At 36.6% G+C, this 22,789-nt stretch overlaps 1 protein-coding gene across 2 annotated transcripts in view; it reads left to right on the forward strand.

Moving 5' to 3' along the window:
* Positions 1-22,296, forward strand: part of LOC111512633 (probable multidrug resistance-associated protein lethal(2)03659) — a 30,700-nt gene extending 8,404 nt beyond the window's left edge. The window contains exons 3-10 of one of the 2 annotated variants that reach the window (XM_074170858.1): positions 1,785-2,215; positions 6,347-6,503; positions 8,244-8,828; positions 13,727-14,359; positions 15,449-15,833; positions 15,892-16,042; positions 18,675-18,905; positions 21,356-22,296. In XM_074170858.1, the coding sequence (XP_074026959.1) occupies positions 1,785-2,215; positions 6,347-6,503; positions 8,244-8,828; positions 13,727-14,359; positions 15,449-15,833; positions 15,892-16,042; positions 18,675-18,905; positions 21,356-22,278 (3,496 nt within the window). In that variant the 3' untranslated portion in view covers positions 22,279-22,296. Of the gene's footprint in view, positions 1-1,784; positions 2,216-6,346; positions 6,504-8,243; positions 8,829-13,726; positions 14,360-15,448; positions 15,834-15,891; positions 16,043-18,557; positions 18,906-21,355 lie in introns of those variants that run through there. The other variant, XM_074170859.1, reaches the window with a different exon arrangement.
* The last annotated feature ends 493 nt before the right edge of the window (positions 22,297-22,789 follow it).

Genomic DNA, 22,789 nt, shown 5'->3' on the forward strand with positions numbered 1-22,789 from the left:
AAAAATAATAATAATAATAAAAGACATTTATTGGTGAATACCAAAAGGCCATCAACCGAAGTCTTTCAGCAAGTGTACAATTTTCGAATATTTACAGTGATACATTTCATTCACACAAAGTGATATGGCCGGATGCCGCACTTGGCGTCATTAGCATTGGGTTAAGAATAATATGTTAAGTACCTACCTAAAATAATCGCAGGCACAAACAATGACTTTCCAAAGGAAAGTTTGAGCTTTAAAAACCACAAGCAAATAATTATCAGTTTGTTAACTTTGATGTTCTTGTGATGCACTGTTTGGAAAATTTGGTGTAGTAATGAATATTACTGAAGTTTTTTTTACAATACCAAACCGTTATTTCAACACCTCGATACGTGTTTCGATCACCAAGTAATCTTTCTCTTGAAGATGACCACTTGGTGATCAAAACACGTGTCGAGGTGTTAAAATAACGTGTTTCGATCACCAAGTAATCTTTCTCTTGAAGATGATCACTTGGTGATCGAAACACGTGCCAGGTGTTAAAATAACGGTTTGGTGTTGGGAAAAAACTTCAGTAATATTTACCTGGAAAAGACTCGCTGCTGATGTGCGACCGGTCTACGATATAGCATCCTCTCGGCGACAACTCACTCTATTGGCATTTTTTATCAAAAAGTACTGAAAATGATTCATTTTCACAAACATTTTGTCCGACTCTGATATTCTGTCCTGTACGAAAGTTGAGTGGGGGAGATTGTCTACGTCTATATACAGTCTATATAACAAATTAAATGATGGAGAGATTGCAGCTGCTGTGCTCTGTGACATTTCGAAAGCGTTTGACTGTGTTAGTCATGATACACTGCTTCGGAAATTACAACAGTATGGTATAAGAAGTGTAAGTCTCCATTGGTTTGAATCTTATTTATCTGAGCGTAGTCAAATTGTTAAAACGACTAATTATTCTGAGAAAGGAAAAATAAACTGTGGAGTTCCACAAGGCTCAGTCCTAGGTCCACTATTATTTCTTTTGTATATGAATGATCTGACATCTATTGATATTAAAGGAGAGTTCACACTGTTCGGTGACGACACTACAATTTTATGGCATGATCAAAATCCCTCTGAACTTGAAACAGTAATAATTCATGATATTAGCAATATAAAAAGATGGCCTTTAATATCTCTGAAACGAACGTACTTTGCTTCAAATGTTCCATCAGCAATTTACAAATTGACAACATCTTTGTTGAGAATTAACCATCAAACAAATTTCTGGGACTATCCATTGGCACTGATTTGAAATTTGAAAACCATATCAAGAGTCTCAAATCAAAGTTATCCTCAGGGTCTTATGCTGTGAGGCTGACATCTTATCAAGATACTTTTTGATTCGACTTGTGACTGACTCGTTTCATGTAATTAATATTGAAAACTTTCCAAATAAACTCTTATTGGTTATATTCGTGCAAGTAATGTATTGTGCTATGTAAATACTAATTGTTTCTGATTTTTTTTTGTTCTTTGTACATATGTTCAATAACTAACTGAAATGTTATTCAACAACTACCCGCCAATGTATATTATTTTATAGTGTATAGTTTTCGAGAACATTACTCGTCTCTGAATTATCGTAACTGTTTCAAACACATTAAATACACTACATGAAGTGTATAGACATTTCAGTAAAGTTGACAGAGATGAATTTTCGTGCATTAAGGTTTAATCCTGAACTAGGATTCAAATATAAGCACCACTACTGTATATGATGATTTGAATAATTGTATAACAATTTTCAGCATTTGTGAACCATATGTAATCACCAATCTTATCTCGTATTTCAAACCAGGACAGACCGAGATGACAATATATGATGCATACTTTTATGCTGTAATGATGATATCTTTGAAGTTGTGCCAGCGCCTCTACCTTCACAATTACATATTGTGCGTTCAACAGCTGGGAGTAGAAATAAAGACTTCTTTCACCTCGTTACTCTACAGAAAATCATTGAAACTTACATCTAGCACTTTATCACAAACAACGGTAGGTAATATTGTAACCTTGATTACGAAAGATGTTCAAACATTCAAGGAATCCGTTTGGATCATCAGCGATGTTAGTAGCGGTTTGGTTCAGATAAGTCTAATTTCCTATTTGATATTTGCAAAAGTCGGGATTACTTCATTATTTGGTATAGGAATATTGATTGCTGCATTGCCTATTCAAGGTGAGTACTAATTTCTATTGTTTATCACAAATCATGTCACTGGATGAATTTGCTTTTATCAATATGATTTTGAAATTGTGTCTTGATTGAAAGTGTTTGACAATGTTTCGTGTTGCATTTCATTAGTTTGGACTTCCATTATCTAATATGATATACACTGATTTGAAATACCTGAAATAATCTGTAAAAAATTAAAAAAGTTAAAAAATTAAAAAAAATTATCTGAAAATTATAGCTGAAAATTATATTCAGCAAACAAACTGAAATCACAATGAGGTAAAATACAAGCAACAAACAAAAAATCAAAATAATTGAACACGAGATGAAAAATAAAAATTAAAAGATTCCAAATCAAGTTACTTAATTGTTAGTATCCACAATCGTCTTCGGGTGATAACTGGATTTATTCCTTCGAAATCTGACTATTTATAGGTCATTCGAGTGCTTTCACCTATCCCCTCTTCCCTCTCTCCGCTTCATCGGTTTTAGGGGAAGCTGACCGTTTGGAAGGAGTTGCTCCTGTTCCCCTTGATTAGAGGTTTCCATATGTTGCGTATCTCTACGTTAGCTTGGCTAAATGCGTTGTTGGACAACATATATGCGGCTTCTTTGAATTTTCTCCTAAACCAGTATTCCTCCTTGTAGATGACTTCAGCTTGAGCCCACTTAATGTAATGTTGATGAGTCCAAACATGCTCTGCTATTCCTGATTTGCTGGTTTCTCCTCGATGTGTTTGTTTCTTGTGCTTGGCAATGCGAACTTTCAGTGGTCTCTCAGTTTCACCGATGTATGATTCTCCGCACTCGCAGGGTATCCGGTAAATGCAATTCTTGGAATCGCAGTTAGAGTTAGGTGGCCTGGTTTTCATGAGGCTGATACGGATAGTGTTCCCAGATCTGAAACAGGTTCTGATGTTATATTTGGACATCATCCTTTTTATCCTTTCCGACAATCCTCTGATGTAGGGAAGTACAAGTAGTAGTTGTTACGGCTTCTCTTCCTGGTGGATTCCACTGCAGTTATTATTTCCAAAGTGGGCACAGATGTTTGTGCAATAGCGAAGTTCAGACCTTTCCTCAACAAGGATTCCTATATGTCCTGTTTTCGGTCTATTTGTTTAGTGTTTTCTCACCAACTTTCCCCACTTCTTGTTGTGGGTATTCTCCATGTCTTGTCGGATCTTCAAGCACGTGCTTTCAATCTTGGCAAAGATTGGTCAACGATCCTCTTCCAAGGTCTCTCTTCTCATTTCTTCGAATCGTTCTGTGGTATCTTCCAACGGTGGTAATTGATTTGAGACATTATCAGTGCTCGGCGGGCGCGTTCCAATATGCGTTTGGCTCTCGCTTGGGATTGGCGATTTCATCAAAAAAATTTTGGGTATGATGTTACTGTCTCTAGCTCTGCACAAGAAGCTGAGGTGAGTTTCTTCTTTGATAAGCTTGACCATAGTATTCTCATATCTTCGGAATAAGTCGCTGGTTCCGGGTCCGTACCGGGTATTCAACATTTGTTTGAAGGTGTTTAACAATGTTTCGTAGTGCATTTCATTAGTGTTTTGAGTTTCGACATTCTCCAAATTAATTCCAAAACCCTGAAAGTACCGTCTTGAACAATAGGTAAATTCACCTGACGCTCTTCAGATAAAGTTGAATATGAAAGAATTGAGTTGTCATCAAATTTCAGTTACAAATCAAAACTGTAAAAACTTTGGAGTTGGATCTACCGAATTCAATCTAAGAACGAGATCCAGGAGTTCAAACAAATTTGAAAATTTTTGATTGACGAAGCGCGAGTTTTATCTAAGAAGTTTATGGAACGAATCGGAGTGCAGAGTTAAAAAAAATATCGAGCAATATCGGAATCCAACAGAATCTTCGTCTTGAACAACATGAAACAATGGCTTTTATTGCTTCAACGATGAAGGAGAAAGTGAATCGTAAAACACGAAACAAACTAAGAGACAAACATTCAGTGATTTGTTATGACTTGGAAAAATATGCAAAAGTAAGCTGTAACCACGATGACTCTTTTTTGAAGACACCAGCTTTGAGATCGATTGACACTGAATCCACGAATAACAAAAGTGAAAGAAAGGAAATTTTTTGATACACAAAAGCCTGAGAGCGTAGTAACCAGACAATCCTTTTTGGAAATTCCATATATCACATCAGTAGTATTGGGATTTATCATGGGTGCTATGTTCGAACTCTTCTGATATCAAAAATAAACGAACGTTTCAAGACGGTATATTGCAAAACTAATTTTCGACAATGACAGCCGAATGAGATGAAATAATTCCACTATACCATCATGATACTGAAGAGATCATGGATGCAACTCTTTCATCTCTGGTATCATCTAGCTGCCTTCCTGCAATAGAAGCTACACAGAAATAAGTACTCTCTGATCATTCCCATATTGATTTCAATTCAAGAGCCACCGGTAGACAGCTGTTTCAGCCTATTGGTCATCGTCAGTATCGGGCAGTTGACTTGGCTGTCACACCAATAGGTGGTTCCACTTATGTTTCGCTTGCGTTTACGCAGCTATTTTTATCAAGTACTTTTCTGGTTTTTCACATTGTGTCTTCAATCGAGGACCGGTGGCTCTTGAATTGAAATCAATATGGGAATGATCATAGAGTACTTATCTATTCATATTTTGATTTTTATGGAATTATTTTCCAGCAGCTTGATTGCATTAACCTTTCTCGATTTATATATATATATATATATATATATATATATATATATATATATATATATAGAGATATATATATTATTGAGTGTGTATGATATAAATCAAAAGGAGGAAATCGTGGACATGACACTCAAGAAATATGGAGGCAAACCGCGGACACGTGTTTCTGGCTATTGGCCTCATCAGCGCGGTGCAGCCAATTGCAAAGGTGGACAACAACTGGTTACCAAAAATGGAAAAAAAAAACATCACATATACACGGTGTCACCAACAGGAGCCAACCGCACATTTGTGGTTTCAATTGGCTGCACCGCGCTGATGAGGCCAATAGCCAGAAACACGTGTCCGCGGTTTGCCTCCATATTTCTTGAGTGTCATGTCCACGATTTCCTCCTTTTGATTTATATCATACACACTCAATAATATATATATCTCTGTATCTATATCCTGGATCCGGAAGTCACGCAGGTAGCTATAGCTGCCTACGTGGTGATGTTAGATGATGCCTGGGAATGCTGGGTCTTCTAATTGAAACCACAAATGTGCGGTTGGCTCCTGTTGGTGACACCGTGTATATGTGATGTTTTTTTTTCCATTTTTGGTAACCAGTTGTTGTCCACCTTTGCAATTGGCTGCACCGCGCTGATGAGGCCAATAGCCAGAAACACGTGTCCGCGGTTTGCCTCCATATTTCTTGAGTGTCATGTCCACGATTCCCTCCTTATGACGAAAACAATATAGAGAAGTTCAAAATCTGTTCAAAATCTGTTTTTCCGTTAACTGTCGCACTCCTACGAACGACAACCCTCAGAAGTCGAAACTTGTGCGAGTTGAAGACTAGCGAGGTCTTACTTTTTAACGTGTGATTCCTAACACGTGTCAGATGGTAGCAAGTTAAAATCGATCGTTCAGCCTGGGGCTTGAACTAGCGACCAACACGGCGATTGATTTGAGTTAGTGAACAAAGCACCCATGTCGAACCGCCCGGCTACTGAGTCTTCTTGAGTTTCAGTTGATACATCAAGGATAGTATTTCGATCACGCCACTGAAGATGACTGCCGCAGTTGCAGTTGAAACGAGATTATAACCAAAGAAGACTACGGCAAAACCCGGAAGCCAATCAAAACATTGGCTTGGTATTATAGCAGTATTTGAAGTAGTTGGAGGTTTCAGTATCTAGCAACTTGATTGACAATAATTTTCTACAGTTCACTTTTTCATAATCTTCGTTATCGAAAATTCAGGAAAAGTCACTCGGTTTTGATTTTTTTAGTTTTATTAGGAAATCCACACACAAGAATTGAATGAATTGATTATTTATTGTCTACTTCTTAGAATTAAAGATTATGATTTGAAATAAATTTGGATGATTGACTGAATCTCGATGCTATTTAATTGCACTTCAACCTTCGAATATACGTTTCAGCAATCATTGGAAGATGGATCAATACCCTCAGGCAAAAAACTGGAGCAAAAACTGACGAACGACTGCAAGTAACTCAAGAAGCGTTGTCAGCAATTAGAATAATCAAAATGTACACATGGGAGAAAATTTTTGGCGATAGAATCAATGAGGCTAGACAGTAAGATATTCAACAGTTTGTGTCCTTCCCATTCCTTTGAAATTATTTAATATTCTAAAGTAGCCACTTTCAACTTACATATTTCATCAAAGACCGATATTCATAGTTGCTCTTGAACTTTGAACAGATATTTTCAAAAATTAATAGTTATGGGCGATTTTTCCATTTTTCAGAAATGAATGCACCCAATTTTCAAGAATATGACCAGAATGCGACTCAAGTATTACCCCATGATCCATATCCCTCTTGAGAACTAACATTTCCAAATGAGAATGTGCTTAAGGCTCAGAATCAATCGTCTCCTTTCACATATACCATTATGCTTTCTGAAATAGTTATTCGAAAATTTTTGAATTGTGAAATGTTCCTTCTTGTTTCATTTTTGAATCTTGAATTAACAAATCCGACGCCACCTAACCTAACCTAACCATCAGGTTAAGTTAGATATGTAGTTGGGTTAGGTTAGGACTTCTGGCAGAATCTTCCAGGATTGGCTCACTCCAAAGCGTTTATTCACCTTTCGAAGCTTGATACCAAACAGATGCTGGACTACCGTAGGGATGAACTACGATGTCTAACCGGCCTTCTTACAGGTCATTGTCATTTGAATCATCGAATGCAGGGACTTAGACTGTCGGAAGATCGGAAGAGAGTGTGTGTCGCCTTTGTTTAGAATATGATGAAACAGCAGAGCACATAATTTGTGTCTGCCCCACTGGGGACCGAATCAGGTTCTTAAGAGTTCAGCAGAGCCTTACTATCGACCTAAAAGATCACTCACCACACAAACTAATCGACTTCGTGGAGAAGCTGGGTTTATTTGGCCGAGCGTGAATAGGTGTGAGCCACAATAAACCCTTGCGGGTTGCGGTAGAGGGTCGAACAGACCCACTCACTTTGAACCTTACCTAACCTAACCTAGCTTAGGCGTTTTACGCACCTCAAAGAGAATTTTGCAATTCTGGTACTCGGAGCAGAATTTCTGTTGGATTCACTTAAGGTCAAAATTTCCAGTGCTCTTTTAGTAGTTCCGAATCCTCCTTCTGAGCCTGAAAGCGTTACATCCATCATCCGATAAGAGAAGCTTTGTTTCGATTTGTCACAGATCTCCTTATTGGTACTTGTGTTTCCAGCGGGTCACCGTCGTTCATTTTTGACTTCCCTGGTTCAATTATTTTGTTGAACCCAAAATTTATCGGGTTTGACAGAGGAAATTTGATCTTTTCTACATTTTGTTCGTTACTCGAAAATATCTTAAACTATTCATGAATGATTGAATATTTCTTCTTTTACATCATGTCCAAAGTTACCTTAATCCAACCATCAATGCATACATCTTTTTTATGCTGAACGTGACCTCTCTTAGAGATTGAAAATCACACTAATTATGAGGTGATATTCAGTCCATCCTGCTGTGATTGACTTTCAACAGATGACTGCACCACTCTTCAGTTGAAGGTCGAGAGTTTTCAGTTGTAAGGAATCATGTTAGCACACTTGATTCTTGATCCGTGCATGAAAGTTTCTATTGAAAATCAATGTTTCGACTTGTTACATCTCATTACTTACGATTTGCGACTTACGACTCAATATAGGTGCTTGATTCTATCTTTATCCTTAGAGAATATCAATTTTCAATTGCATCTGGATTGTTTTTTGTTCGAATATTTTGGTTTTCTATTCAGAAATCTGGACTTTAAGGTTGACTCCGATATAATAAATACTTTTTAACTCTTCTAGGAAAGAAGTCAACAAAATGCTTCTGGGTTTTTATCTGAGAGCCATTTTACTTTTGATTGGTGTACTTTCCAGTAACTTTGGACTGTATATTCTAATAACTTCCCACATTTGGATGGGGTTTCCAACAGACACTACGATGGTGTTTTACTTGTTGACCAACTTCAAAACTTTGAGGAAAATTCTTGGAAATGACATACCTTGGAATATAGGTCGGTTTGCAGAATTGGTTTCTGCAGCAACCAGAATAAATAAAATAATCAGAGCTGAAGAATTCCATCCATATACTTTCAAAGATGCCGCGGAATGCAATCCATTCTTGGAATTATTGGAGGTGACAGTTGAAATGGGGAATGAAATAATACTGAGTGATGTGTCTCTTAAATTGGATTCTGGATTGACAGTAGTAACTGGACCGGTCGGGTCTGGAAAAAGTTCACTTCTGAAGGTGATATTACAGGATTACCCTTTGACAGGAGGAAAAATAAACTTGAATGGTTGCATTTCGTATGCATCGCAAGAACCGTGGCTCTTTCCTTCAACCATAAGACAAAATATTATATTTGGAGAAACATTTGACGCAAAAAAGTGAGTTGAACTTTTGTCATTATTTAAAGAAGTCTAGCCGCTCTCTAGTGATATTAGGAAGTGTAAAATATAAGCTCATTTTTAAATAATTTTTTTTAGTTCACAGAGACTTCCGTATTTTTCAACATCATTGAGTTGTTGTTTGATATTCATCCTACTTACTATATGTAGTATCGAATCCTAGAAACCAAAATTTACAAAATTGAAAAACAATATGTTGAATAAGTGATGTACTCTGTGAGAAAGAGTATCTCACAACTTTTTTCTTCATTGAGAGTGCATCGGATGTCTACTGAATTTGATTTTCCATGTTTCTCATCAAATGAAAAATAAAGTTTATACTATAGTCACAATAAGAGACTTGTAAAAAACTCCGAAAGAATTTGCGCCTTACGACTCAATATGGGTGCGTGAGTTTGATCTTCCTCTTGAAGATGATCATTTGGTGATCGAAACACGTGTTGAGATGTTAAAATAATGGTTTGGTGTTGGGATGAAACTCCAGTAATATTCATCACTACACTAACGGTTCCAAACAGTGCATCACAAGTTTTTTTTTTGAGAATCTAAGAGAGTTGCAATGTTATGCAAACTTACGGTATTCTGATTCTATTCTTGAAGATCGGAAAGCTACCTTCAACAATATGAGCAGAAGTTTAATTTCTGAATGAATTTGTGCTCTTTAAAATAAAATTTTGAATCATATAGGTACCCTTCTACCTACGTAATGACTAATCATTTTACCTGAGTTTATGAAAAAAAATTATTGATGCAAAAATTCAAAGGATTTTCAAAGAGTAAAAACTTTATATAAAAAAATCATTACTTCTCACCAAAATAGAAAAATTAAAAAATTAAAGTGACATACATGGTTGTTTTTGTTTTTTTCAGTTAGAAAATACTAGCCGAAAATTATTGAAAAATACGAAAAACCAGTATCAATCAACAAATGCGTCTTCAAATAATGAAAACATTTTTGAAAATTATTTTTTTTTCTTAAAAATTTACACCAATATTTGAATTTTGAGACAAACATTTGAATAATTCATATACGAATGAATCATTTCCTCATTACAATGGGTGTGAAAACATAAATTTTTTATTCATATTGCATTCTGCTGTTCAGACAATAAAAATCCAGATATCAATTTGATTTGATTTTTCATACTTTGAATTGTTTATAAAAAAAGAAAGAATAAAAATATTCTAATATTTTCAATAAGGTTTTTATATAAAATTCGGCCTTCGACGCCAGGGGCAGTACCGGCAGGGGCACGCGCCGCCGGCCCCCTGCCGGTACCGCCGCAACCGATATGTTCCTGAATTTTAAATCTGTAATATCTTCGAAAATATTTATTAAAATTACATTCTGTGAAGGGTCATATTGATCTATATTGAATGCACAATGTGTTTAACGTATTTAACCCTTTCAATACGGATTTGATTTCATAATGGTTTTTTATTGAAATTTGGCAAAAATGTGTAAAAGTGGGTTAAATAACAGAAAAATGTCGTTATTTATTTTTATTATAAATAGTTTTTTTTAAAGTATGGGACGCTAGTGTCCCAACAGGGTTTTTTGCTGGGATATATTTGTCCCAACAGTGATTTATTTAAGTATGGTATGGTGTAAAACAATCTAAACACAATGGTAAATTACACATTCTACACAAGAGTTTGGTTCTCTTTTCAATTTTTTTTTGAGAGCAACGATAGCATCTTCTTCTTGTGGGACCGCTTTCAGGTAAATGATCACCTACATTGGTTTGATCCGTCCATGCTTGCGAGTGTCGGCCAACTTTTCTGGTTCTTTTACGTTTGAAACCAGTTCTGCCATATGCGATCATTGATTCAGCTAGTTTGACAACATACTAAATAAAGGTAGACTTTTCGTAATTTGTTTCTTTGAACATAATAAAAGAGTTATGAACAGCCATCATAAGAGTTTTGTAATAAAATTTTCGCCACCATTTGGCAGATTTTCTATTGATATCATATAGAGAAGCCATTTGATCGGCATGGTCCACGCTGCCCATGTATTTATTATAAAACTCTATTGCTTCAGGACAGGGAATTTGTGACGTTGATCCGTCTTTCATTTTTCTTGAAACTGATGTTATTACAGGGTTATGACAGTTGGAGATCACAATAAAGTCTTTAGTATCTTGCCATCTAATAGCTAAAGTGCCCTGATTACTACATCTTATTTGGGATTCCCCTCTTTCTAGCTTTCCTTCAAATTTCGGAACATCTTTGCGACTTTTCATGCAAGTGCCCACTGCAGCAAATTCAATGTCATTCATCAACTTGACTGATGTAAAAAACCTGTCAAAACAGAGAACTACATTTTTTGTTTGGCAAATTGAAAAGAGGTCAACTTTTTTACCACCCGTTCACCCAGAGTTCCTTCAGAGTATTCAGTCTCCTTACCACTATATATGTTTAGATCATACACATAGCCTTTTAACGAGTCGCATCTTGTCCATATTTTTATTCCACGTTTTATTGGCTTTAGGGGCATGTATTGTTTCAGAGACGATCTGCCTTTGAATTTTGCCATGGATTCGTCGATACTCTGGAACGTTGAGTCGCTTCTTGCTTGAGGAAATGTCTTTTTGAAGCACGATAAAACTTCATCCATATAGTAGGTCTTTGACGAATTGTCAGGCTTTTCAGGTTCGTTGAAATATAATTTTGATAAAAGTAGTTGACATCTATCCCTAGATATGTAATTTTTTATCGCTTCGTTACCAAGAGATGCATTATTTGACCAATACATGGAAAATGTCGGAACTCTATTATAATGCATAATCAAACAGACACCAGTAACTAGCATAATTTCTCTGGCATTGGTTTTTTCATACTTTTTTTTTGTAGATTTTTCAAGAATCTCTAGTCTTTGATTTGTGCAGTGGGCTATATAAAGAAACAAACTTTTTGGAAAGACCTTTAGAAAGCAATCTAATTCCGTACTGCTACGATTCAGACCACACTGGATAATTGGTTTTACTGTAGGCGGTATAGTTTTCCTAGGAACAAAATTGTTGTTAACTGTAGTCCACCAGATATTCCCATTGGGTAGCTGTTGATTATCTTCAGTGTCTGCGGCAGCATTCGGAATCTATATGTCTTCGTTGTCGTCATCAGAAGAGTCACTTTCACTCTCTTCTGACCCAGATGATGGAGAAAAATTTCTATCTTGCACACTGTCGTCACTACGATATGGCTCGGAGCGATCTGAATCTTCCTCACTCTCTATCTTATCCAAGTTTTCAACAAAGTATGCTAGTTCGTCCTCTGTGAGGGCTTTTCTTCTGGCACTCATGCTGCAATATAAGAAGAGGTTAGGAATGCATACTAACCTAATGGGATATATATGTCCCAGTATAAGTACCTGTTGGGACATATATAACCCAGAGATAATACATGCGATAAAACACTCTAAACCATTATTTGATTCAAAATCTTGTAAAATTACTTACCTATGCGCTTTGCGTTACCGAATTTCTACAAATCAGCACAAAATAATGGAAATAAACTACAGTAAATGTAAATAATAGTAAGTTGGACGCTAGTTTACATGTAAACAGACTCGCAGAACGTGCTCGACTGGTCGTCGTTTTATTTGCCGAGGTTGCCACATCGCAGGATATTTACGCAACACCATAAAGCACTGATGTGTCCCAGCGCAACGTGTTTTCGATATGAGGATCCCGTTTTAGAAATTTATGAACAACTGTTGGGACATATGTGTCCCTACAGGAGTGAAAGGGTTAAATGGATAAGGATTAATGCTGTATTGCTTCGCTTCGTAAAAAAGTAAAGTACCATCGCAGAGTTTTTTGTAGACCTTTTTATGGTGTACAATACTGCAGTACACTATTTTTATCTCGTAGGTTTCTGCCAGCGTTTGCAATGTAAGCGCAAAAAAATGTGTTTATTCACGACATCACATAAGAAACCGCTGAAATTATCAGTGTTTCTCTATTGTATTATGGATGCTATATGTATACATATAAACCATCCCCTTGGACCACTCTATTAGGTATCTATTAAAAAACTCGCATCAAAATCAGTTGCGTAGCTTTAAAAAACCTAAGCATACATAGGGACAGACAGTAGGAAGCAACTTTGTTTTGTACTACGGAGTGATATCGGAGTGATATGAAACGAAATTCTGTTTTCAAATTTTACCTATTTTATGGCTTTTCCATTTTTCTGTACGAAAATATTAAAAAAGAAGTTTTATACGTTCAGTAAAGTCAAAAAAGAAGTATCGAATATTGAACTCAAAATTGTTTGTGTCTACCATAAAACATCTTTGAAATAGATAGGAATCCCAATACAGCAGGTACCTGAATATGCTTTCATTTCCTACTGAACATTCAATGGCATTCTTGAAATAAAAGGTAATCGATAGTTGCTCGCTGTATCTGTTAAGATGATAAACAATTCACAGTGATTTTACTACTTCGTTTCGTGTCATTCGATAGTTACTTGATGTATATGATTTGAAAAAAAATTAAAAAATACAATCTAGGCGTATCAAGTCTGGACAACAAGGTGGACAAAGATAATGTTTTCTTGAATTCTATCGACACTTATTGTGGTTTGAGGCGAAATATCATCCTGTTGATAGCAGGTATTTTTTCCACTCAACTACAAATATGCAAATATTGGGTTACCTTTTGTTTACGACTCTTCGCATTTATGTTTTGTTTTGCACTCACCTATACTGTACTAGTATTGAACTTTCTCGGTAGATATCTAATTGTTCTAATTTTTTGCTTTTTGCATTGATTGCTTTCGACATTATTATTTTAAAAATTGAATAGTTTTCTACATCATCACTATACCACGAATATATTTTTTAATTATTATGTCTCGTGAATTCACAGGTATAACGAAGTTATACGAGTATGTGCCCTTCAAGTAGACTTCAACCTATTAGAAAAATCAGATGACACTATTGTCATTGACGGAGGGTTGAATTTGAGTAAAGGGCAACGAACAAGGATAAATCTGGCAAGAGCTGTTTACAAAAACAGCGATATATACCTACTAGACGATTCATTGACTGATTTAGATGGTCGTGTTCAAGACTATATATTCAAAGAATGTATCAGAACATATTTGAAAGGTAAAATTTGTGTCCTTGTTAGTCAAGCACCCAATCATATAAACGAAGCGGACACTGTTGTAATGGTGAATGAAGGCAGAATAAAATATTCCGGAAAGCCTACCAGAATAATATTACAAGAGGTTGAGAAGATCGTTTTCGAAAAGGAAATTGGCGAAGAAGTAGTTGCTGACTATGATGAATCTGAAGAAAATGAAAGGCTTATAGATAAAGAAGAAACAAAGAACAATAGAATGTACAAGGAGGTAAAAGAAGAAGGAAAGGTCAATCTCCGTGTTTATCATAAATATTTGATATTTGGCGGTGGATTCATCGTACTAATTATCAACTTAGCTTTGGGAGGTCTAGCTCAGACTTCGGAAAGTTATTCTGATAAACTACTAACCCGATGGTGAGTTATGTCAAAAATATTGAGAAAAAAACACCTGTATTCTGAAATAAAGTGAAAAACGATGTATTTTCCTGAGTATTGTGTAGAAAACGTGGGAAAACCAAAGCTACTGAAACGATTCACATTGTTTAAACTGCAATCAAATTCAGAATCGTCTTTTCACATACAAGGTCTGTTCAAAAAATCAGGTGAATATTCAAATTTCCGAATGTTCAGGATGTTTAGTTTTTCGGTGAGTGTCATAAAAGTTAGAACTGTTTTACGTATTTGGCGATTCTCTGCTATCTAAAAAAATGGATCAGAGGATTTGCAAAAAATTTTGTGTAAGAAATGGGATCAAGTGCTCAAAAATACTTGAAATATTCAAGTTTTTGCTCACTCATCTCTTCGATTACCGTAGCGTAATGCACCAGGGGTTTTGACCATATGGTCTTAGGATCAATAAAGAGTATTATCTTAAGTTATGCGCTGTTTATGAAAATAAACACGAGGAAAACGTCCTGTATTGTCGAAAAACCATTCATGACTTTTGTATCACGATAATGCACCCGTTCATGGCTTGTTCGTAATTTCTTGGCCAAAACAACACCATTAATGTGTCTCAGCCACCGTATTCACCAGATTTGTCGCCCTGCGACTTTTTCCAAAATTGAAGGGACTCATGAAAGTACGGCGTTTTGCAACGATTGAGGATATGAAAACTGAGTTGAAGAGATATCTCAAAGACTTACCAAAAAGTGCATATTATCGATGCTTCGAAAATCGAAAAAAAAAAAACGCTAGCACAAGGATTATTTGGAAGGGGACAGAATATAAATTGATGAATAAATACCTATTTTTCGAGAAAAATGAAAATTCACCTTGTTTTTTGATCAGACCTCGTATGCATCTGTTCATAATTTTTCAAAGTTCCATAAATTTTTTATTTTCTAAGGTTCAGTAGATGCGATGCTATTTTGTTATAGAAAAGTATAAATATGTTTTTCGAACATAGCAGCACATGACAGCACATTTTATATTTTATTATTTTATGGAATGTTTATTGTGGAGTTAGGAAAACCTCAAATAATTGAAAATGATTTTACTTAGGGTAGATGAGAAGCAGGAAGTTCTCAACATGAAGGAAGATTTCATTCAACATCAAACACTACTGCCTCGGGATTCCACTGTGCCTAATATTGTTTTCAATCAGACAATTCTATTGGAAGCTGAATCCAAAGAACGACGAACTTTTACGACGTACTCTATTATGCTTCTTGTTGCCACTGTTTTGATTTTGATAACAACTTACGCCAATTTCGACTTCTGCAGAAGGTCATCTATAAATATCCACAAAGCCGTAGTTGCCAGTATTACAAAAGCGACTATGTCCTTCTTTGACACGCACTTCATTGGTAATGTGTTGAACCGATTTTCTGAAGATTTGGCCCAAATCGATGAGAATTTGCCATTCATCTTTCGAGAATGTTTGAAAGTGAGTTCAGCTTGAATATCAGTTCATACTTCTTGATTTATCATGTTTTGCGTTTCAGGTAATGTTTTCTACAATAGGTCAGATTGGTCTTGTCTTAACAGTAGACAAAAGCTTTATACTATTCATCATCATAGTTTTTATGATACTGATATTTCTTGGAAGAATATATATGCCTGCTGGAAGGAGTTTGAAAAGATTAGAAGCTTCTTGTGAGTATGAGGTATCAGAAACTCAATACGGGATCGTTTATCACTCCTACCTACCGCCCGTTTACACCGGGAGCCTTTTTAGTTCCTGGCTCCTTGAGGTCAGCCGTAAAATGGATCGCACGCGAGCTGTCGCCTATACCTTCTCTACCGTCGACACAAATCTCGACTACAGAAACGTCAACGATCAAGAATAGGATATTTGAAATTGCGAAATCTGAGTTGAGCACCTTGCAGACTTCCACCCAACTTTTTACGACTTCATTTGGGTCCTTATAAATATCGAGACTTTTATTCCAAAGAGCTGATCGGTTGCAGACAGCACATCGTATAATCTGCCATGATAGTGTGAAGCGTGAAATAGGAAGAGCCGTTTTCACTCATCATGTGGAAGCCCCGACTCGTCCTTTTGCATTTCGAGGAGGAGATGTTGCTCCCCTGATCAAGGTGCAGGAGAAGTGAGAGCTCTCGTCTCCCGAGATGTGGCGGATCCCGCTCTTTGTCTGAAAGCTCCATTGGACTCGTTGCATTTTCGCGCTAAGAGCCCCCCTCTCTCTCGGGAACGAGATACGTGAAGCTTCCTGTATGAGAGGGCGTTCACATGGCTCAAAGACTGTTGGAGGATGTACGTACCTGAATAATTATTCACCCTACTCGTTTCCAAGGCGATAAAACCACATTTTTACTTTTGGTCAGACATTAATGATTTTTCAGGAAAATTTTTGTGAAATTTATCTACTGTTTTGATAAGGGAAGCTTGTAATATCCTCCAAAGCACGATGGACGTTGTTCACAGTTGGTGCCAGAGAAAGCAGATGTCTGTCAACCCTAGCAAAACTGTGATAATACCTTTCACCAGGAGGAGAAAATTGAACGGAGGTGAAATATCTTGGCATTGTCCTTGATAAAAAAATAACCTAGAACGCTCACTTTGGAAAAGTTTTACACAAAGCCAGACTGTCCCTATGGACATGTTGAAGGATTTGTGATGAAATTTGGGGTTTAGATCCGAAACAAATCTATGGTTTATGTGATGATTGTCAGACCAATAATCACTTATGGTGCAATTGCCTAGCGGTCGAAGGCTTTACAGAAAACGGCCCAGACCTAGTGCAGGTGTTTTCAGTCGCAGACCCAGGACAGAGATATCAACCTACCTAGGAACCTATGCGACTGTATTTCAAGCGAAAATTTACGCTACTGAATTGTGTGCGGAGATATTGGAATAATTCAACCTCATGCACGAGTCAATAAAAATATTCTCGGATAGTCAAGCGGCGATGGAAGCTCTTGGCTTCTACCGAGCAATGTCTAAATTGGTAGAAAATTTACAAAAACGGCTCTTCTCGATAGGAAGACTTAACAGATTATCTTTAGTCTGGATTCCCGGCTATACTGGCCTGAAATGCTAACTGCTGCAAGCAGTTTCATCGGACCAGAGACTGTCATTGGCATTGCTTCAGGCTTTGCCAAACAAAGATTGAAGACCTGGATGGCAAAAAGATTTATGGACTTCTGGCAGAATCTTCCAGGATTGGCCCACTCCAAGGCGTTTATTTACCCTTCCAAGCCTGATACCAAACAGTTGTTGGACGATGACAGGCATTCTTACAGGTCACTGTCATTTGAATCATCATATGCAGATATTAGGACTTTCGGAAGACAGTGTGTGTCGCCTCTGATGGAAAACGATGAAACAGTAGAGCACATACTTTGTGTCTGCCCCGCTGGGAACCGAATCAGGTGCTCAGAGTTCGTCAGAGCCGTACTCTTATCACCTGACCTGAAAGATCACTCACCATACAAACTAATCGGCTTCGTCAAGGAGCTGGGTGTATTTGGTAGAGTGTGAATAGGTGTGAGCTACAATAAACCCTTGCGGGTTGCGGTGGAGGGTTAAATAGAAACACATACTTTGGAACTAACCCAACCTAACCTAACCAATTAGGTCTTATTTTTCAACGTGCGATTCACAGCACGGTGAACTGTTACAGCTAGATACTGATAACAGGGATAGGTATCGGTAAATCTAACATCACACACTGGCTTGGAGCAAGAGATAACGAATTACATTTCAAATCTGCAGTTGAACTGTAGTCACATTAGAAGAAATGGCCAATAGAGTTGGTATTGAATGGTTTGGCCATTAAACATCTCGCTTCACTGGGCTCGTGGAGTGAACAATCAGCTTCGAAAGCTACTTTTTTAAAATTCGATCAACACCAATAGTGGATCCTGGTTCACATCGAATGGTAATAATCTTTGATTCATGGATTTTCCGAAGATTTACGAAAACATCCTATGAATTGAAGGAGAGTTACAATTCTACAGTGCAGGAGAAGTCCTTTTGTTGAATGGCTCTACCTTAAACTGAATCTTATACGTAGATTCTCATTAGTAGTATTGTGAATAAATTAGGAAATGAAATATGGATAGAAATTCTCAATAAATTTGAAAGTTCTGATATATTTCCTTTGGAAGACATTTCTGTGTAGAAGTAAATGTCTAATGTTTTCAGGTTTAAAAAATAAATGAATCCGGATCGATAGGAAATTTTCTCAAGAATTTTACCCAACGCAACTGATGCGGGTTGATATTTCATTGATTGTTACTACATATCTGCCTTACATTTTAGTTCGAAGTCCTATGATAGGCTATCTCAATGCATCACTGGAAGGCTTGACAACTATCAGAGCTCATAATGCAGAAAAGATACTTATAGACGAGTTTGATCGTCATCAAGATTTATACACATCAGCATATTATACGTCAATTTGCACTATGAGAGCATTTACCTTTTTTATGGATTGTACGGGATGTACCTTGATTATTGCTGTAGTAATAAAGTTCATCTTTTTTGATACAGGTGAGTTATTCGAAAAATCTACCAGAATGAATCTGACCGGATGATATGTGATGTAAATGCCGATACTTGATGAAAATATATAACGTATTCAAGTACCACTTAATTACGATATTTCCACAGAGCAGGTTACAAATAGCGATGTGAAAATAAATATTTGGGGTGAAAAACCGTGTTTTCGGAAGAATATTGTCAGTAAATGTTTTTGTACTATGATCATCACTTTGCTCTAAGAAAGTCAGCTCTACCGTAAAACTCATTGTGTCATCCCGTTACTGTTCCTAAGTTCACTTTCAACTCATTATCTTATCATCCTCTGAAGCTAAGAATAGTGAATCATAGTTACAGACGATATCATTAACATAAATGAGAAAAATTGTTGGCCCCAAACTAGAACCTTGTGGAAGTTTCAGTATCAGTTGATATGTAATCAGTTATATTGTTGTTTATGTAATGTTTCATTCTGGTTGAAATTTTTCGATTTTTCATATATGATTTCAACCACTCTAAAACCCTCCTGACTCAGTAAAATCCGAGCATATATTGAAGAATGTCATATATACCGGAGACAAAAGCCTTCGATAGGTGCTGCTCGATTCTTATTTTCTGTGAAGACACCTAAATGTTATTTTCAAGGCTGTCATTTTTATCGCTGATGGCGAGAAGCGTTTTATTGATGTAAACTGTTTTGGTGGCCAAGCCTTCAATTTTTTCATTGAAAGCATCAAATTGAAAAAAATGGAATTGGAAATTTCTATGTTTTTATACATTGATATGGGTTTAAAAATGTCCTTATAGGACGGACCTGCAGTAACGTTAGTTGCAAATAAAAGTGGTCTTGAAGGTAAACGACTGGAGACAACGACGTGTGTTCGCTGAATGGGCACTGGAGCAGTTGGCAACTGACCCGAATTTTCATGGAAAAATAATCTTATTATTCATTAGAGTTATTTTGAATGATGCTCTGAAAGTGGGCCTGTTTCTCCTATTTGCAACCCACTTATTTAAACTCGATCAATCCCGGAATACAGGAAATTGTAGATCTACCTACTTCATGACACGACAATAGGCGTCATAGGACATTATCACACTTTGGTAAACCTACCAATCACATCGCTCGTTATTCAAAGATGAAAGACTTAGACGTGACCTATAGAACAAAAAATAATTCAAGCATATTTAACAGAAACAATAGAAAATATTCCGGTATCAGATAGATCAGAAGTACTCATATATAAGTGGCCTTGTAGTTCTTACCCGAAACTTTATATTGACCAAACGAAGAAAACCTTCACACGAAGAGTAAAAGAACATAAGAATAGTTTCTAGATTATGAAAATCAATTCCACATTTGAGAACCATATTTTGGTAAAGGGGCACGAGTTCAAACACGACTATGAAGTATCAAATCTGGAATGCTTGAAAATTATTGGATTTGAGAACTTTGAAAAAATTACCAAATATAATTGAATTCTTTCCCTCTTTCGAATCTGTTTTCTGATGTGGAAGTTGATTATTTGATGAGATGGTGAATTAACAATGTGAATTTTCCATCAGTTTAATCCGAATTCTGTTATATTGTTATCATACAAAACATATTCTCAATGAAATCATGTCAGATGGTAGCGCCCTTCCTTGTGTCAGCAGATTCATAATCTCTAACACCACTGTGGCGAAGAAACCAGACCAGAGACAATGTGTTGATTCTTTATTTTGGAATTCTAGCAGTTCACTACCAATTAGCATGTTGCTCGGTGGAAGCCAAATTCTTCAAAACCGCTCGGCTGTCCGAGAATCTTTTTATTGATTCATGTGTTAGTTTCGTTTCTGCCAATCTTCCCACATACAACTTGAAACACAGGCACAAAGTTCCATAGAGAGGTTATTATATCTACTCTGGATCTGAGACTGTATGCACCGGCACTAGAATCTGAAGGTGTTTTCAAATTATCTGCTCTCAGTGAGTCCTCCTCTTTGGAAAACCTGTGTTCTCTACTTGGGATTAGGAAAATATAGAGCGAATCGTTGTTGAGGAGTTGGAGGTCGTTTCCCGAATTATGTGACTTTCGCTGTCAGAAGCTAAGTTCTGCCTAATCCTATTTCCTACAATTGGCAATATGCACACTTCTGTATGCACATCTAGCCTTTCTCTTCAAGAATACGTGGAGAGGAGGTAGATCTAGAGGGACTTCCATAGCTGTTATGAAAGTTTTAGTCAGGGAACTCTAATCACAGGAAAGCATGTCTCACCAAAATCACATTTAACTTCGATTTCTCAAGTCCATCACTTTTTGCCCTCCATCTAAATTACTCCAAACCGTCCATGAAAGGTATGACTGTTACTTTTTCACACCACATTGTATACCAATCTCATCAGTATTTTCTTCTACCTAATTACTGTTACTTCAACAATAAAATTTTGTGGCTGTTAACTATTGAACGTAATTTTTCAGAGGCAAGTGCAGGTGATGTTGGTCTAGCTCTAACACAGGTATCATTGCTAGGGGACACCATTCAATGGGGACTTCGAAAGTGGTCAGTAATGGAGAATTATATGACATCCGTAGAAAGGCTGTTAGAATATACAAAAGTTACGCCAGAATCAGAGGCAGGAATGGTATTGGATGATTGGCCGAATCAAGGTTGCATGAATTTTGAAAATGTTTCACTCACTTATGGCAAATCCACTGTCCTGAAGAATTTGTCGTTTGAAGTAGAGCCAAAGCAAATGATTGGCATAGTGGGAAGAACAGGCGCTGGAAAGTCATCATTGATATCGACAATTTTCAGATTATACGATATTCAGGGCAAAATTATAATTGATGGTGTTGACATTAAAACGGTGTCCATGAAATTTTTTCGCAAAAATATTTCTATAATTCCCCAAGACCCAGTAATATTCCATGGTTCTGTTCGTTTCAATCTCGATCCATTCGGAGAATTTGAAGAAGTGGATTTATGGAATGCCTTAGAAAAAGTGAACTTGAAATATTTGGTTCCAAGTTTGACTCTGGATATGATAAGTGAAATAAATTTGAGTGCCGGGCAAAAGCAACTTTTCTGTTTAGCTAGGGCTATTCTACGAAAAAACAAAATCGTCATTCTGGATGAAGCCACAGCAAATATGGATTATACTACAGATGTAATGTTGCATAATACTATCACACAGCATTTTCAAAACTGTACGATATTTATTATTGCACACAGATTACATTCAGTTTTGAAATGTCAGAGAGTAATGATTTTGAGTAAAGGTGTTATTTTGGAATATGACGCTCCATCTACGTTACTCAGGAATAGAGGCGGATTTTTTTTCAAAATGGTGAAACTGGCCAATCAAGGTGAATATATGTTTGATAATGAGAAAGAAAAATAAATGTTTTTCCGGTGTAAACTGTTTCATTCCATTACAATTCCTGATGTTGTGTTTAAGGTTATAATCAAACAAGTGTTTAATGCTTCTCGTTTATTACTTACTAGCCATATATTCGGTCTGCGATACATTCAGGCCCGAGAGCCTTTTTTCACCTGGCGAAGTGCAGGAGCGTAGTCTAAAGTTTTCCCTAATACACTACACATCTCTTCCTCACAGAAAATCAGAAAATACACGTTAAAATGTATAAATGTATAAATGTATTTTTTACAATGGAGTAAATCGTTCTGAAGGTTTCAACTTACTCCGTCTTCGCAGACATCTGTCGCTATTACTCTGGTCATTTTCTGAAATGTCAGTTTGACGGTAACTTGACTCTATCTCTAAATTAGCGTTTTCTGGCCTTGGTGGTGAAATACCGTCGTTCAAATGGTCAGGACAATTTTAACTGTCTTGACTTTTCAGAATTTGATCATTTTCTTCGGATGATTGAGAAAGGACTTGTTCCCCATAT

The sequence above is a fragment of the Leptinotarsa decemlineata genome, unplaced genomic scaffold (genome assembly GCF_025532065.1).
Source record: "Leptinotarsa decemlineata unplaced genomic scaffold, Ldec_3_MD MMD2_tig00000008_RagTag_RagTag, whole genome shotgun sequence".
NCBI classification, from domain to species: Eukaryota; Metazoa; Arthropoda; class Insecta; order Coleoptera; family Chrysomelidae; genus Leptinotarsa; species Leptinotarsa decemlineata.